This window comes from Vanessa tameamea, chromosome 10 (assembly GCF_037043105.1).
Source record: "Vanessa tameamea isolate UH-Manoa-2023 chromosome 10, ilVanTame1 primary haplotype, whole genome shotgun sequence".
NCBI lineage: Eukaryota > Metazoa > Arthropoda > Insecta > Lepidoptera > Nymphalidae > Vanessa > Vanessa tameamea.
Window position 1 is genome coordinate 572,711 of NC_087318.1, and position 18,532 is coordinate 591,242.

The following is an 18,532-nucleotide window of genomic DNA, read 5'->3' on the forward strand; positions in this document are numbered from 1 at the left end:
ATATCAATTATGCTTTTTACTTTTCTTCGACATTCATTTTGTATTATCTATCGTATCTATAAGTATCTCAAGGTTTTTAATTAATTATTATTCATTAAAAACTATAGGATATTTTGTCACTTCGTCCATGTTTTATATCAATCCGGAAACAAACGTCTTTCATTATTTAATCGGCATTTAAAAATCTAGTTGTATTTCTAAAAAAAAACATATAATTTTTAATCTTTTATTATGAATAGTTTGAATCTTACCATTATTTTTTTAAATGAAAATGTAAAAAAATATATTTATTTTTACATCATGTATTCTTAAGCTTTTTATCCGATTGAGTTTAAATATAGTCCTATGTTTAAACTTGTCGCTGATACTTGCGTGACTTGGTTTCTGGGATACCATTAACCTTTGATACGTGGCGAGGATTTTTTATATAAATTGAAACAATTAATTAGGTTTAAAAAAATATTATGTTATAATTAAAAATAATATATTTATAAATATTGCCTTTTTAAGTTTTCATATATTATAAGTGATACTAATTTATAACTTCAATAGAAGTTGATAAAATATGTAAATAGATTTTTGAGTTTTTGACATCCTATATGCTATTTAAGAAATGGCATATAGCATTGTCGGTACGCATATTTAAAATATATATATAGTCAATCAAAATAAACGTGACTTAACACTTGTTACAGCCTAAGTTCACAAGATTATGCACTACAATTAAAACGCAACGCCGGCGTAGCAAAACTAGTCATTTTTTCGCTTTCTCCGTTTAAAACTCACTCGATTCGGGATTATCGAACTAGGAAGCGTTAAATCCAGATCGATCGAGCTTGTACAGTGAAAATTTAAACGTAATTAATATAATAATAGTTTGGGGGGGCGAGTATATAACGAGCGCCACGCTTCTGGCGCCATTCGCCGCGCGTCTCTCCGCGCATGCGCCCATCTCGCGAGTGACAAGTGACAGTTGACCTACAAAATGTCCGCCAAAATTTACGTAAGTGTCAAAATTAAGTGTAGGATTGTGGTTTCAGAACGCATCCAGGATTTTTCGGATATTATTTTTTTTTAAATAAAGTGACTGTGTTTTGTGTCTAGCGTGGTACCGTGAGCGGTGGTTCTAAACCACACTTCTATGCATATTGTCACATGTTTATTACTTAGGCCTTATTTTTTTTTAATAGTGAAGGAATCGATCTGGTCCTCCTATTTTACGCTAACATTATATTATGATATCAAAGTTTTTTAAAACTATAGAATTGAAATAGAAGTCATTTTTCTTTCAGCTATATTTTAAATTGCATATTTAATTTTTGTTTAATAAATATCGAGGAAACTATAAAAGTTTGCAATATTTTCTCTAGTCGAACAACTTAGACCTTTTGGTTGATCCACGGGTCAAGTGAAGCGGGTTTGTGATATTGAAATGGTGGGAATGTACACGCACTTGATGTTTATAGAAAAAAAATATACAATAACAAATGCCTAACAATAACTTCTAGCAGCCATTTGTTTTTATTATATATTTCTGGAATTAAAATCTAGCGACATCAAATAATAAAAAAATAAATAAAAAAATATCTTATCTTAATTCTTTTCTTTAGTAAAAAATGACCTTATACGGTTATATGTTAAGGTCAACAGTATATAATGATTAATCATTCATCAGTGTTTGATAATAAATCAAAGCTCTGATTTCCCATTAAAATCAAAATTATACCATAAAAGCTTACCTAGTAAATGAAAGAGTATCAGTTGGTTTAAGTCAAATATTTTTTTCAAATAAAGTCTTATACTTCTTTTTTCAAATAATTTCTAATGATTAGATTTAAAATATGTGCAATAATTTAAAATATATAATAGCTTAAGTTATAATTTTTCTATCTTAGTAGAGATAATAATTGAAATAAATTTGATTTAAAAAAAATATTATTTCTAATTTTTAGTAATTCCAATGAGAAAAACACGAAAAATCAACGAAGTATTTTGAAAGCTTTAAAATAATTTATTAAAGAAATATTAAGTATATAATTTTATTTCTGTTTGTAAGTTAATTAATTCATTTACAAACAAGCATATATAAATTCTTCTTTAATATGTTAGGCGAAAATATTTTTGAAAAAGTATTACCTATTATTATGAAATCATAACAATAAGACTTTTTTTTAATTACACATGTCTAAGGAAGACCGCCAAATGCGCACTTTCATTTTCTGATAACTGTACTTTTTATAATTTGGATTTGTACTTATGTTTTTATAGATAATATATTTTTTTTATTGTTAAAGAAAAGTAAAAAAATATTCAAATTTCTCGTTCATTCGAATTATGAATAATTTATGATTCACTATTTAGAGCTATACCTTTTTTTTAAAGTAATTGATTCCTTCGTCATAAATTTAACAAATTATTCCGAAGCGCAAATTAAGTTGCATGACTGCGTTACATGATTAGTCGCTAACAGGATAAGTTATTAAAAGTGTAAAAAATATTAATACGTAAATGTTTTGCACCACCTCCCTATTATTAGCAACTATTTCTTGCTAAAGCGTTAACAAACAATTATACATTCACTTTATATTATAGTTGAAATTAGTCATATTATAAAGTTATATATCTAAAGCAAACAAACTAATAGTATTTTTTAATAGACATATATGCCTTCTAAGACTTTAAACACACAAAAAACAAACAGTTTACGTATGTATATAAAAGTATAGTAGAAATAACATTAAATTAAATTATTAAGAATTGTTTTTTGAATATTTCTAATACCAACAATAAAAAATAAAATTATATATTCAATTTATGATGAGCCTTACTGGTACAGCCGATAGAACACGTGTATCTTGATGGTAGAGAGTTTGAATTTATAGCACCTCACTATTTTGGGTGCTTAAGTTTTGTTTGAAATAAATAAATCTTATTTGAGAAGATATTGAATAACTTTTTACAGTATATAAAATACTAATTATATGTATATGTAAAATGTCTTAATATAATTACAAATTATATCGTTTCCCTTCCTACCTCACATTGTTAGCAAGTAAACAATGACTGTTTCTCCAGGCTATGATAATATTTGGTTTACTACAGCGGCTATTTCCCGCTGTTTTCACTTTCGACGATCGAAAGCGTTACGACACAAATATTTCAATGAGTTGCAAATCAAGCTTAGATTATTATCAAATATAAGCTGTGCTCGCAGCTTTGTTCATATTTTTTTGTAATTTTTCTACGTCCCATATTGTTTATGAAGAAATAAACTGCCTAAAAGCTAGTCTGCGTTAGACTTGTCAATCCTATAAATGTCGAGTTCGAATGTCGAGTCGGGTTTCTTTTTTTCTGTTGTCTCATAAGCAGTGCATGCCTCATACATGCTATTTGTCCTGCGCCTAAATTTATTGTGTCTGATCTCCTGTTGTTTTGGTTTGCCGTCTCATTTATATCCAACTATACAGGGCATAGACGTGTACAGGTGTGTGCACAAATACAGGCATGTCACTTAAATATAATATACACTGCGTGTTTAAAAGCTCTTTGGTATGAACCAACATAATATCATTTTATATACATATGTATGTAAGTATATATAACAAAAATCTCTTGAAATAAAGTTCCATACAGATAAACAAATATATTACGCATAATCAGCTTTATATAACATTTACATAAAATAATACCGTTACTTGTTTATAAGTATTGCAAATATCAAGACTGGTTTTAATGAAAGCGTTATGTTAAAAATATAGGTAACAAATTCGAATCTTGATATTTATAGTCAATGATTTATTGTTATGTAAGGCAGTTCGGGCTATTTATAACCTTGGATATAGTGATTTCCTTCGGGCTGTTGTTAACAGAGTAAGAATGCTAACAATTATATACATTGATATACATTGCAAATTCATATTTATATATTCACAATAGATATAATCAATATTCACTATCGGTACGTGGTAACTATTTATTTAATTAAATAATTTAAAATAATGATTCATAGTAATTGTACCGGCTATATTTTTGTGCATAGCATAAAGTAACGCTATATTAAACTGATCCAAGTGGACGGCTAACTTTAATATGTTTTTACGTAGCTACAGTTAGCGAAATTGTTCATTTATTCAGACGTACATTTAAAAATAACTTTCGCTTTCATTTAAATGACTTGTACATTTTTGCTTGACATTCTGCATCATATAATTATAGCTTTATTTATGTAATATCGTCCTCATATTTTTCCTGTATCATTTACATTGATTGAATGGTATGATTTACTGAATCTAAAGATCGATTGATAATTTTATATGTTTTTTATTAAAATTTGAAAGTCATCGCTTATGTTATTAATGTTACATGCAATTTATAATTTGATTATAACAAAATTCGCCGTACATCTTAACATCCCATAGAAGTCCCAAAGTTTTAAATAACAGAGTTCTCCAACCAAAGAGTTTTAATGCTGATATTCAATAACTTATGTAAATATTTAAAAGTACAAATTGAATGAATGATTGTATGAATGAATCATAAAGTAACCGAACTATTTTAAAGCAATTACATTAACTCAAGCTCGTGATTAGTTATTATAAATAGTTTTTTTTTTAAATAAGGAACTTATTTAAGTGTCGAATAAATATTGTTATTCTGCATTTAAAATAAGGAAAAGTTTTTGTATCTTCACATTTCAACAAATCGTGTTACGTTCGTCACGATCTTTGCTATATCAAACGTGCACTTCCGTTTTCTTGTGAACCGGGTCAGATTCACCAAATCGTGTAGGAGGTTTATAAAAACTTCTCAAAAAAAAAATCCCATGATTATATGCAAGTTATGATAAAAACTAGTGATGTACGCGAAATATATTATATTATACAAATGTGTGCGCAAACACAGGTGCAGTTTATTTCCTCATACACATAATTATGGGAAATACCAGATTCTGTCACGACTGGAAAAAGTTAAGGTTCTACCAACTTCTAGACTTTGGGAAGAACATGAAAACGCAGTAACTTTTTTGTCTCAATCTGGGGACCAAGAACCTCTAGGTCTACCTAACGGATTTATAATCTAACCACGAGACCAGCGAGTCAGTCAATTTGCAAGTAACGTGACAACGAGGTGAACGAACTATTCAGATTTAAATCATGTTTTCGAAATAGAAGGTAGGCGTAGCAAGTTAGGTTCTAGAATAGTTAAGTAATGCCAGTAAATAGATTACTAGATATTTTTTTGAATGATATTGGTGGACGAGTAACTGGCATGCTCCATTTTATGCTCTATTGGAAAGAAAATCTTGTAAGATATCATACATTGTACATTTGTTTAGCTAAATCGAGTATCGCACGTGGTTACTCTAATTCAGAGTTCTCCTAATTAAAGAACAAAATATGTAATGATACTAAATAATATAGACGACGTATTAACTTTTAAAGCTTTCGTTGATTAGTACTGAACTTTAATTATTTTTATAAATCCAACCATAGGGTAAGAATACTTTAATATGATGGTTCTAAGCCTACTTGATTAAAGAGTATTTTGATTGGATTTCAGTCAGGATTTTATATTTGAGATACATAAACAATCAAATCAATATATAATATCAAATATCCAAAATAAAAAAACCTTGGTGTATATTTTTATTTCATTATGTATACCATAATCGACTTTAAAAATATATAAAAAATCAGAATTGAAATGTGTTTTATCTTCAAGGTCATTACGATTTTCAATCTAACATACTATTAAAATATAATTCAAGTAAGAGTCTATGAGATAGTGATCGTTAAACTAATAAAAAACCAGGTCACTGAAAATATTAACAATGGATTGCATCGATCGAAACTTTATTGTTCTAGACTTTATCAAACTTAACGACGTTTGTAATTAATTGTCCTTAAATTGAAATAAATAAGATTATAGAGTTCTCAAATTGCAGAAGACATTGTTATAAGTTACACACGTCTTGAGAGAGTTACTATATTTTAATTATTATTTCGTTGGGCAACATAGATACAGCAGACAGGATACTTAAAAGCAATTAAACTGTCTGTGTTGCTAAACTAAAAAAATATTCTCTAATATAATTATTTCATTTCTATCAAATAAATAGGCGAACAATGAATATTTTATCAAATATTTTTTTCTTACATGAGAATTTATTAAACTTGAAATTTGTAAAAATATCTTGTTACAAAGCCTTATATAAATTCTAAATATAAATCAGTACGTATAGTTAAAAATAAACGTGAAATCTGCGCCGCTATTAGACACAAGATCTATGCTGCAAATCAGCATACATTATAGAACAATTGCGTGATAAGTACTTCAACGTCATCTTGACGTGGGAATCTGTCACACGTCTCGTGATAATGAGCCTTTTAGACTTTAGCTTACTTACATATATCGAAAATCTTAATATTTATTTATTTAATCTTAAAATGTGTGTAATTTTATTTAGAAATAGATGACAAACCCGGCTTCGCTCGTTTTTACTTTTCATATAACATTTTCATAAAAGTTGATCTATAAATTTATAACTGTATAAATCTATAAAGAGAAGTTTCCATACCCCTGTACGAAATTATTATTTGAAACAAGCTTTCTGAACGCACCCGTAAACGTCAAACATGGCCGCCCGTTGAACTTGCATGACATTGAATTTTATAGGATTTAATATTGTAATATCTCGATTATCTGAATTTTGAGGATATATGTTGTAGACTAAAAAATCATATAATAATAATAATAATAATCGGATAATTATTAACATAGATGTGCAAAATAACTTTGTCCATACCGTATTGTCGTTTCTCTTCGTGTTTTGATAATACACAATGAGCTTTTTATTTTCACACGGTTTTTGCTTGTCTGCGCGAAGCCTGTCTACAGAGACACGCCAAAACGATAAAGATATATTTTGTTACCACACGTATAAAAAGATGAAACTTATCTCTTTTATTACTTGATATCAATGAGGCTATTTCATTTCTTCGCTGGTAATGTCCTTGTCGATTTTACGGTCATTTTCTGAAGAGAATGAAGCTGTGCAAAGTACAAATCCGAAACGACCGTAAATATTAATTTAGAGTTCGTCTTTACCTGCTTTCAAACCTGAAACTGCTGCTGACAATTCCTCAACTTACAACTCAAAACTGTTATAAAAACTGTGAATATAATATAATATAGTTAACGAATAAAGTATATTTTGATTTTGGTTTAGCATGGACCATGGTAATAATGACCAATCATTCGTCAGCCTTGTTCCTATCTATAAGAGTTTATCGTGAACTGAAGGTGAAGTAACGCAAATACAATTATATTGTATTGTACAATGTTAATCAGACAAAGTATCGGCGTATTGCAAAATTATCTTTAGCCATTTATTGCCATGTTTCAATATTTTAAAAGTATTGTTGAAATTTTAATTTCTTTGATTGGGTTAGGTCGCTTGTTATTTGCGGAGTATGTTGTATTGACTTTAGGCGGTAAACAGATGCAAATTGTTTTAATAGTGGAAAGGGAACAGATACCTAGAACTTTATTTGTTGGAGGACTTTGTGCAAGTCTACTTAGGAAGATTATTTATTTTATTTTGCTCATTTATTAGTTATTCTACGGAAAAATAGTAATAGATGAATTGGTTATTGGAATTCAGTTCGTGAGAGTAGTTTTATTTTTATGATGATGATATACTTCGTAAATTTACTAAATGGAAAAGAGTAACAACTGATTTTCCTGTCATTTTTTCTTTGTAGAATCAACATTCCGAACCGGCGTAAGCTTCACTTTTAATTCATTATAGTAACATCACAATTAAAAAGTACTAGTTTTTTGACACTTTACCTATGACGAAGTTGACTGTCGAACATTTAAATACCGTCTCGGTCAATTGGCTCGTCTTTTTACATGTTAACAAACATGTAGCTATAACAGTTATTCGTATGTAAAGGTTGTATATGTAACAGTATTCACTTGATTTTCTAGTAATAAACAAATTATTCTTGTAGAGGTCAATGATGCGTGTAAACATTTAATTGTCTATGATTATAAAAAAAAAACAATGAAAAACGTATACAAAAGGATTCCACGGACGTGTTACTGGTCACGCTTGTTCTTGGCTTCGTGAGTACAATACGGGTTTCCTGATTAACCTCTGGGCCTTGGGCTTGTGTTTTTTTCTTAAATACTTCCTCGCGGTATTTGTTATATATGGAAATGCAAGTATTAATTAAATAAAAAGTTGTTAAGCTGTTTACTTAAAGACGCCCTGAATATTTATAAATGATAGCTGTATGAATAATATGTAAATATGTGTTTGTCTTTTTTTTTTTTTTTAATAATAATAAATAAAGTATTCAAATCTGTGCTAAGTGATTTTTAAATACATAAACAGAGCTCAAAAATATGTTACTCAATTTATTTCTGAAATAAATTCTTGCAGATATATTTATATTCTTATTGTTAATTATATATATTGCAGATATATTAATAAGAGTCAATATACAACTTTTGATTGAAAAACATACGTAAATTGAAAAAGAAACCGGCTAGGAAACTCGCGGCTTTTCTCTGCTATAATATGTATGCATTATACATTTACACTTTACCCTTGAATCATTCGGTTTGATGCGACTTTATTGTATACTTTGTACTCTTCGTACTCTTCGCTTCGTCTTCGCTGTATATACGACATATTTTGATCGATTAGTCTATTTACTTCATATTATATAAACAGCGCATTTGACGACCTCAAAGAGCATTTTGTTATTATGATAATAGGAACAGGATTCTATTTTATACGAACTTAATCAATTGTTCGGTATGCAATAACACGTAGGATATAATTAGTTCGTAGTCGATAACATCATATGTTCTCAAGAAACGTCAACAAGTATACGTAAACAGCAACAATGCTTGAATATCCTTCTAATACTGTGAGAATTTCAAGATGTAGGAAATTGACAGAATTTGGATTCCCAAAGAATTGATATCTCTATCATCAAAAAGTATAGGTATTACATATCTCATATGTAAGTAGCGGCCACAGTTCCTCAAACATAAAATTCAAATTGTCTATTATAACGTGTGAATTTTTCATAATTAATGCGAAGAATGATTCATTACTCTTTTAAATCTCGTTTCGGTCATAAAGCAACCAAGGTTGCGACATAACGAAGACAATAGGACCTTATCGTTTAGCTTTGTGTTCTCTAGGACATAACTTAGGGTACCTATGTTTTATTATCACGACGCAGTCGGTGAATTGGAAACTTCAATGTCGGGGATAAAAAGTATGTTATTGAAAGTGAGTCAATAGATTTATTTAAAATCGTGCGATTATTGATCTTTGTTAATAGTTATTTTGGTACTGGTTGTGTTTTATTGATTATTTGTTTAAGCAAAAAATATATATTATAAATACTAAGTACAATTATTGTTTTTATCGCATGGCTTTTGTTAAATGAAATCATGTATCGAGATGTCAAAATATATAAACATTTATAAATTATTTGACATAATCATTTCAAATGTTTAAGTTAGTAGTTTTATATTAAAATTTAAAAATATATTTATTCATAGTTCGTAAAAAGTTTTCATTTTTTACTTTTATTTTATTCAACAGCTTTATACATATATAGAATTAAACTTACATATACAAAAAGTGAACTACGTATTTTGGAAGAAAGGAAGCAGACGTATAATATGTTTAAACAATAGTTAATGAAATAATAAGCGTTCACGGAGCAAAAGTCACGGGCTCATAACGAATAATTATAAATGACTCGCGATGCATGGTGCAAGTTATTAATCATACATAGTTTGGAAAGCAGTGATGCGTGCGCCGATGTTTTGTAACAAGCTTATTGTTTAATGGTAATCGAGTATCATTATCAACTATAGCTCACGAGCTATAGTTTAACTGGTATATCAAACTTAGCTTGAAAGAAATGTCTGCTCTGTACTATTTTCTCTGAATTACCACCCATGTAAAATTAAAGATTATATTAAAGGTAAAAGAGTGTGGGCTTAGTATTGATAATGATTTCTAGGTAGGATATATAACAATTTAATTATACTGGCATACTCTGTAATTGACATGGTGAAATAGAGTAGCTACTGAGTTTCTTGCCGGTTCTTCTCGGTAGAATCTAATTTCCGAATCGGTGGTAGTTTTACATTTATTTCAACACTATAACATGAGGATTCAAAAGTGCTTTTATGAGCCTACTTGAATATAGTTAAGTATATTTTGATTTTGATTTTAAATTTTATGATTGAACATAATACAATTACTGAGTTCATGGTTAATAGCACACCTTGGGAATTCAAAGATCGCCGTCTGGATTTTTCTTTGTTACATTAAATGTAGTATGTAAATAATCACAAAAAACGACCTGCTGAGTTTCTTTTGTAGTTTCTTTTAGGTCAGGGTATTTTCTTTTCAGAACCGGTGGCAGTTTGAATATCAATAAGAGTATACTTCAGTATTGAATAAAGATTTGAGAATTTAATTTGATTTGGTAATCAATTTCGTTTTTAAAATTTTACTAAAGATGAATGACATCATTTGTTGCTCACTACGCTTTAAAACTTTCAAATTTACTCCATAGGTAAAGGCACACGGGTTACATAGCAATAGTTTCAAATTTCTAAATTACCATTAAAAAAATCCTTTAAAACTTATATCTATTATCTGTAATATTAAATAAGCGAAATTTAACGTTAAACTTTAAAGTATTTTGATGTATTGTTTTCTGTCAAATCATAATTTCATGCTGCAGTGAGTTTTTAGTTGTTTCCACCAATTTTAAGTTCTTTACGACTCATTGACATGCAGTTATACAACAAAGCAGAGTCACGCGCAAGTGCGTAACACAAAGACACACATACAGTCCACGGCAGTTATCATTATTTAAATATATAGTGGCATTGTCAAAAATCAACAGTTATTTGAAAAACATTTAATGTATTATACTAATACTAGCCACGAGTCCCGACTTTGTTTGGATAGAATAAGGTTATACTTACATAAAATGTTTACGTTATCATATACATTTCTACTTGTCGGTTTTATTTTTTTTTGACAATTTCAACGAACAAAATCGTATTTCCGCCAATTCACACAAAACCACAATGAATTATACACCTTTACCTTCACTATGAATCACTCCGGCCATTAGTAAAAATCGCAGGAAAAAGTTTGGTTTGTTTTTGAGGTCTTAGTTAGACTGACAATTCAATTACTTTGTAACGCGAAAATTTCGTAACGATATTTTTCCTCGTCCGAACATGGGATGAATTTTGAACGATATTAAGCAATTCGTTTGTATGTATGTCGGTATCGTGACGTTTCACAGAATAACACAAGATGAATTTTAAACAAAAACAATGATATTTCAAGTGAAATTGTATCGCTGACCTGATTAAGTTTTAGTTAGGAAGAAATTTTAAACTTAGTCATTTATATGTTCGATGTTAACATGATCTCTGACGTTATACTAATAGACTACGTGATAACATTTGGAATTAAATTAATAAAAACAACACAGAACTTTAATTTACTTGGAGGTAGGGATCTGTGTAAGCCAGGGCCGGACCGTGAGTTTAGGGGGCCCTAGGCTAATACTACTTAGGAGCCCATCTAAGACACACCTGAATGTAGACTTGAATTAAATGAATTGAATGGGTTTGATTAATTGCAGGATTCGCAGGGCCGCAAATTATACGATCTGTTTAATTTAATAAAATTAGGTAATTCTTTCGCATTATCGTATATTTTTGACTTTCACTTGACTTACCTGGGGGCCCTCTTATCCATGGGGCCTGGTCTGGGTACTTTCTACTTATATATTTGTATTCTACCGCCAATCAACAATCCTTAGTATTGTTGCATTCCATTTTGAACGGTCCGTTCCTAAGTTTAGTGGGGCATTAGTTCCATAGGTGCCAATGCCTGTGATCAGTACACCACCAGGTTCCACTAGTCCGTCCACCTAGCTATGATATAAATAAAAAAAAAACCAGAGAAAGTAGTAATTATCTAATAACATAAATCTGAGCTAAAATTTCTCACCGCTTTCTATAACCAAGTTTCCATACAAACAATACGATAGAAAGCGTTCGTTTTAATAATCAATGTGATGAAAATTAAAATTAGCATTCGGATTTAAATATTTATATCAGATTTAAATACAGTTGAAAATATATACCTACTTCTTATGTTAAATGAAAATTTAGTTTGGTTGTCGAAGAATTAAATAAGACATTTATTAATTAATTTAATACGGTTGTTGAACTGATACCACTTGAACCACATTGATAATATTTCTAAAATATCTAAAACGAAGTTTATTGAACTCTATCAATAACAGGACAGCTGGTTCATTTTACGCCCAGATAATCGCTATTAAACGAGGAAATACTGCTAGCATTCTTGCCAGAATTCTTTGAAGTCGTGATTTGATAAGCTGCTATTTTTAATTTTAATTGGTATAAAGTTATTTAAGTTCACTACTGTTTAGATGAACGTTAAATACTTATGAGTCAGTCAGTCAATAAGAATAAAGTTATGTTAACTAAGGAATTTATTTAATTTATGAACAAAACTTCACGCGTTATACAAAAATAAATTATAAAAAGAAATCATAATTTTTTAATGATTAATAAAGAACTAGACTATACGGACACGAAACAACAGCTTTGACAAAATAAACAAAAAGCGTATACTGATCTAGTGTTACGAGTTGCTCTACATTCTGCCCTTCGGACCGGTTGTTACGAGTCAGTTTAACGCGGTTACACAACCTCGTTACTACTACACTCGAAACCAGCTGTGAACAGGTTACAGATTAACATTTGTATTTCATAACAAAAAAAAAAAAACAAAAAAGTTGACGTTTGTTACTAAAATTGACATTTTTAGTGACATTGATTGACGTAATAATTTTCATAACCAAAAAAATATATATACTATTTAATGATAAATATATTATCATATTTTATTTACATTAATAATATAAATAATCAAAATTCCGTAACGAATTCATCGTTACGGGATTTGATTTAATTAAGAAATATTTGTACATTAAATTAGACTAATTACGTAAAAACTAATTACAGATATGCATAACCTTGTGTTACGTATAATATCTGCAAGAAATATTTCTTTTTTTTTTTTAAGGAATGGAAAGGCAAACAGGCAAATGGGTAACCTAATAATGAATAGTCACTTATACTAGAATTAGAGGCGTTATAGGAAATATACTTTGATTAATTATTTATATGTAGATATGCTATCAAAGATGAGCGCGTCGATAAAAGTACACTCACACTAGTAAAGTTGTATGACGTGAGTGGCAAGCGAAGCTATCACACCAAGTTGATAAAGTTGTCATTTGTATTAGTTATTTTGTAGTGCGACACTTTATTTAGATATATAAATAATATTAGGTAATATATTGACAACATATCCCCAAAGCTGGACAAAAGTCCTTTGTTAATGTGTTGTCAAAGGTTTTAATATTACAAATCCTTTCCTGTAATTATTGTAATTACACGCAAGGATTTCGCTGAAATAACTCATAAATATTCGTTTGTAGATACTTGGTTGTATCTGTGCCTACTGCACTGCACGGGTGAAATTCATTAATAAGGAAAATTATGTAATATGAATATAATTTACCAGTGAAAACATTTTTAGAATTGGATCACTACTTTTGGAGATTACCCCCTACATACAAACAAATTTAACCTCTTTATAATATTAGTATAGATAAATAATATTACGTTTTAAACTTATTAAAAAGATCGTTTCCATCAATATTTTTTAAAGTTACTTATAATATATAATAATATATATACATATTAACCACTCCTTACAACGGCAATGAACCTAGATTATGCCTGTAAGTACACTGACTCACTCAAATTTTATTATTTTAAATGACAAAACATTTATAATGTGTTACAAGGTTTATATTTATTCTATAGAGTATAACAGTATTTGGCTTAATGTTTCAATATTGAGTTTTTTAGCGCTGTACGAGGGTTTAAATATACAAATTTTGTATTCAATTGTACAATGACGGCTATGAGATCAAATTTAGAGGCCGCTCGTACGAGACCGCGGTAACTGCGCGGACACATTGTAGTTTTCTCTCACGATTTTTTTCTAGAATTATTTTTAATGCACAATGTCAGTACTCGTAACGATTTATTTTGAAGTAGTAACTTTCGTAATTTATTTCAATAGTGTTTAGTCAGTCTTGTCGAGTGTTCTCGTTGTTACTCGGCTTTTATTATATGTTTTTGATATTAGATATAATATGATAAAATAATAAAAAAATTTTTCTTTTTACAGGTAAGTACGGGAGGATAATAAATATTGTAACCGGCAATCACGTCACTGAGTATGTACGGAAATTTATACACATATATATATAAGTTATGGTCCCAAATTTATATATTTGGGATAACTTATTTGGTATTATTCAAATAGCCTCTTAAAATTACTTTCTAATTGTCATTTCACGAGATAAACTGGGTTTAGTGGATCGGGAAAAATACCAGAATCAGTTTTTTTTTTAATTTAAAATCTATTAATAAAGAGTTTTATTAGCGACAGGAGTACATGCCATCCTCATCAAATATGCTATTATTTTGAAGATATGAAGTTATTAATAGCCATTTTCAATGTCTCGATCCTTTATGCTTATAATGCTAAATCAACCAATATTCATACTAAACTGAAATAGAAAGTGGTAACTGCTTATTATAAAGTATTTAATATACCAATGGATTCTCAAGAACCAGTAATGACGAATAAAAAAGATTGCAATGCGCGTTCTAGTGTTCCGCAAGGTATAATCGAGAGGAATGTAGTTTATACACACATGACCGTAAACATCCATTCATGAATTAAAAGTGGATGGCACGTACGAGTGGAGAGATATGTCAGTAACCTTAACGATTCTTCCGGCGGCATTTTTATGCGGAATGTACTTGTAAGGACATTACGAAGGGCGCTCATTGCGACACGCGGTCGCCCAATGGATCTTCGGTTAGATCAACGTAGAATATATTGTAGGTACACATCTGGGCAAGAATTGTTGAGTTTTCCTTGACTTATTTTTTTTTTTAATATTCATCTCGTGCACCTCAGTTACATAGTCATGAGTATGTTGAAAGTCTGACCCATATTTGGTAACTAACTTTAAAACATATTTAATACGCTCTCTAAATCATTTTTAGAGAGCGTATTAAATATGATTATAATAAAATAAAAAGATAAATAAATATTTTCATAATGTTATAAAATTGTATATAACTATAACGAAATATTATGTGATGAGCACCTGATCGTAGGTGATTAAAAACCATTTTTTATATTGCCAATGCGCCACCAACCATGGGAACTAAGATGTTCTTCATTCCTAGTACATTAGTTACATTGGCTCATCCTTCCAACCGGAACATAACAATACTAAATATTGCTGTATGGCGGTAGAATCTGTGATGAGTAAATTGTAAGTGGTATTTATCCAGTCAGACTTGAACAAAGCCTACCAAGTAAAGTACGGTAACTAATTTTTATATTTTAGTCACAATCATTTCAAATTTAACTAAAATTCTATGATTACGAAACATAAACGACTTCCAACCATATCTCAGAAAATAAATCACAATTTAAATTCGAAGTAAAATAAATTAATTCTGTATTTCATTATCCCTTGTTAAATTTTTTCTTCAAATATAAACGCAACGAAACATTGTGTCCCAACAAAAAAGAAGTCGGTTTATAAATAATATGTCAAAAACATAAAAAAATCAACCAATCAAATTGATAACCAAATAAATATGAGCACTCGTTAGAAAAAATTAAAGTCAAACTATTTTAAATCGCTACCATGTAATATGTATATCGATATACGCAATTATACATACGTCTGCGTGTCTGCAGCGGACACCGTCCGGCCTTGGCGATATCCTTTCTAAAGCTGCAGTATTATTCTAACCTTTTAAAGAATGTAGAGTAATAGCAGAAGTCGATAAGTATAAAGAAATTCCGAAGTACTTAATGATTTTGTTGTGAATTACTTTAACATTTTTATATATTTAATGAATTAAATAAAAAACAAACAAAATGAAAATGAAACAAACTTAATTCAATCGAGTTCACAAGAAATAGGTTAATTAAGCTTAAAGTTACAATCAGATCAAAATAAATAAACCGGCCAACGTATTGCGAATTGATACGGATTATTGTCGAAACATTTAGTTTGTTTGTAATGTTTTACAATTACCTACTTATATATCCTGCATAAAAATCAACGAATATTAACCACACGTTTTATTCATATCCGTATTTTTTATCGCACAATACTTCTCGGTTTGTTTTATTTTTAATATATTCTTTAATATTATGACTCAGATTTGACGCGTTGACTACTGAGTCGGAAGCTTGGCGTTATAATATTATGATGACTTATCTCTATATATTTAGGTTAAACGAAAAATTAAATTAGTAGTTTACTGGATGAGAAAGATGTACAACTAACTGTTTGTGCTGGGCGCACTTGTTTGTGCGTGGCTAAGTGGTATGTATTATTGTTAAATACTTGTATTGTTATTTAGCGTGCCTTTAAAATAAACATGCTTCGTTAAGAGCGGAACTTTATTTGATATTTATACTTTATGTGATTGTAATTATACGGTTAAAATAATACGTCACGCCGGCACGTATGTTATAGAATTGGCGGCTAAATATCTAACAAATGTTACGCACAAAGCCATTACACGGAGTCAAGTTGTTGAACATACCATAAAAATACACTAATGGTTCGATAAAATATAAAGTAAAATGCGAGAGTTTTAGCTTCAATATAATATTTATAATTAACTCTAAACTTACTACTGATACTTGATTAGGAAACAATGTACATCAGCAGGATCTGTTGTAATATATCGACATACTTCTTCTTTCTGAGATCTTCTTTAAATAAGAAAAAGTTTGGCGCTTATCCCACCACGCCCCCATATTAGTTGGTGGACACACATGTAGTAGATTTTTCACGATGTTATGATTAAACACGTATAAAACAGTGTTAGCTTGAACCCGCTTTCTTTGATTAAACCTCACTTAACCTTACCACTACGCTATATCGCCCCTTTTTTATAAGTGACTGAGTCGGTGTACACCACAAGAAGCATAATAGATCAAACACATTCAACTTAGGAGCAGAATAAATTACAGAGAAACCTTTTACAATCGGGCGTTGTTCGAGCGCCCACTCGGCTTCCATGAAATAAAATATAATATTTGATATTCAATATATTATGTGTATAATATTGCAACATATTCACTTTACGGGTAATCGTAAACTTAGCTTATTGTTGCGGCTTCCGGTACTTTCAAGGTTGTATGAATTATATATCGCGAATATCGAATGATTACATTTAAAGCTGGGAGCTGAAATGTTAGAACACGCGGGTTTTAACTGATCGCGCGTTCGACTCCGTGCAAGTATCACTTAGTTATCATGTACTTAATGAGTGTTTATCATTTGGAATCTTTACAGGCTATACTTAGAAGCCTTTTTTTCTTATTAGGTTTATTTAAAAAAATCATATTAGATTTTTTGTAATGTGACTCAAAATAGAAGTTTTTGAATTTGAGGCTTTGAAATATGTGTACAAATACACCATACAATATTTAAAAGTCAATTACGTATTTAAAATATTTTAGCCAGTTTTCGCGTCAGTTACTAAAATTTTTTTTCTTTGGTTCTAAAATATAATCATATAATAAATTTCATTTTTAAATAATATTTGACCATGGACGTAAAATGTTGGAATTAATATTTTTATTTATTAGTTCAATTTCATTTCTGACGAACAAACAGACGGACGCAGTGACCATGACTGTAATCGTGTGCACGCTATAATCGTAATATTTTACTTACATAATTAACGTAACTTAATGTACGTAATAACAATTGATGATACAATAAATTAACACGCAAATATCAAGGTACCTATATCGTAGTGTAATATTGATAGCATTAGAGCCAAGTGGCCGGATATCACCGCCCACCAAAACCACTGAGTCTATATAGCTAGAATTTGGACCACAGATTAAATTTATGACGTTATCCATGCTACAGATAGGAGGATTGGATAGGAGGGGTAACTTTGTAGGAATTTTACCCACACAAAGTCGAGACGGGCAGCTAGTATTCCATATTTGGCATCGCATTGGCAATACAAGAATCAGAATAGTCACAAAGTGTTCGGTAGGTATAATTAATAATAATGTTTTAAATGTTTGTTTGTTGAATCTAATGAATGCTTATGTTGTTCGAGCGTGAGTAGGTAGCGCGTTGCAGTCTTTTGTTCGAACATCATTTTTCACGCTTGTGTCGTAAAGCGTAACATCATTGCCCATTGTTCGTTGCAAGTTAAATATATTATATTATATTCTTATATAACTAATAAAAATATAATGCGTATATTATATATAAATTTT

The 18,532-nt window shown here is 29.7% G+C and overlaps 1 protein-coding gene across 1 annotated transcript in view; it reads left to right on the forward strand.

Moving 5' to 3' along the window:
• The first annotated feature begins 847 nt into the window (after positions 1-847).
• Positions 848-18,532, forward strand: part of LOC113393660 (E1A-binding protein p400-like) — a 37,312-nt gene continuing 19,627 nt past the window's right edge. Inside the window, exon 1 of the mRNA XM_026630657.2 lies at positions 848-1,003. Coding sequence (XP_026486442.2) covers positions 986-1,003 — 18 coding nt within the window. The 5' untranslated portion in view covers positions 848-985. The remainder of the gene's footprint in view (positions 1,004-18,532) is intronic.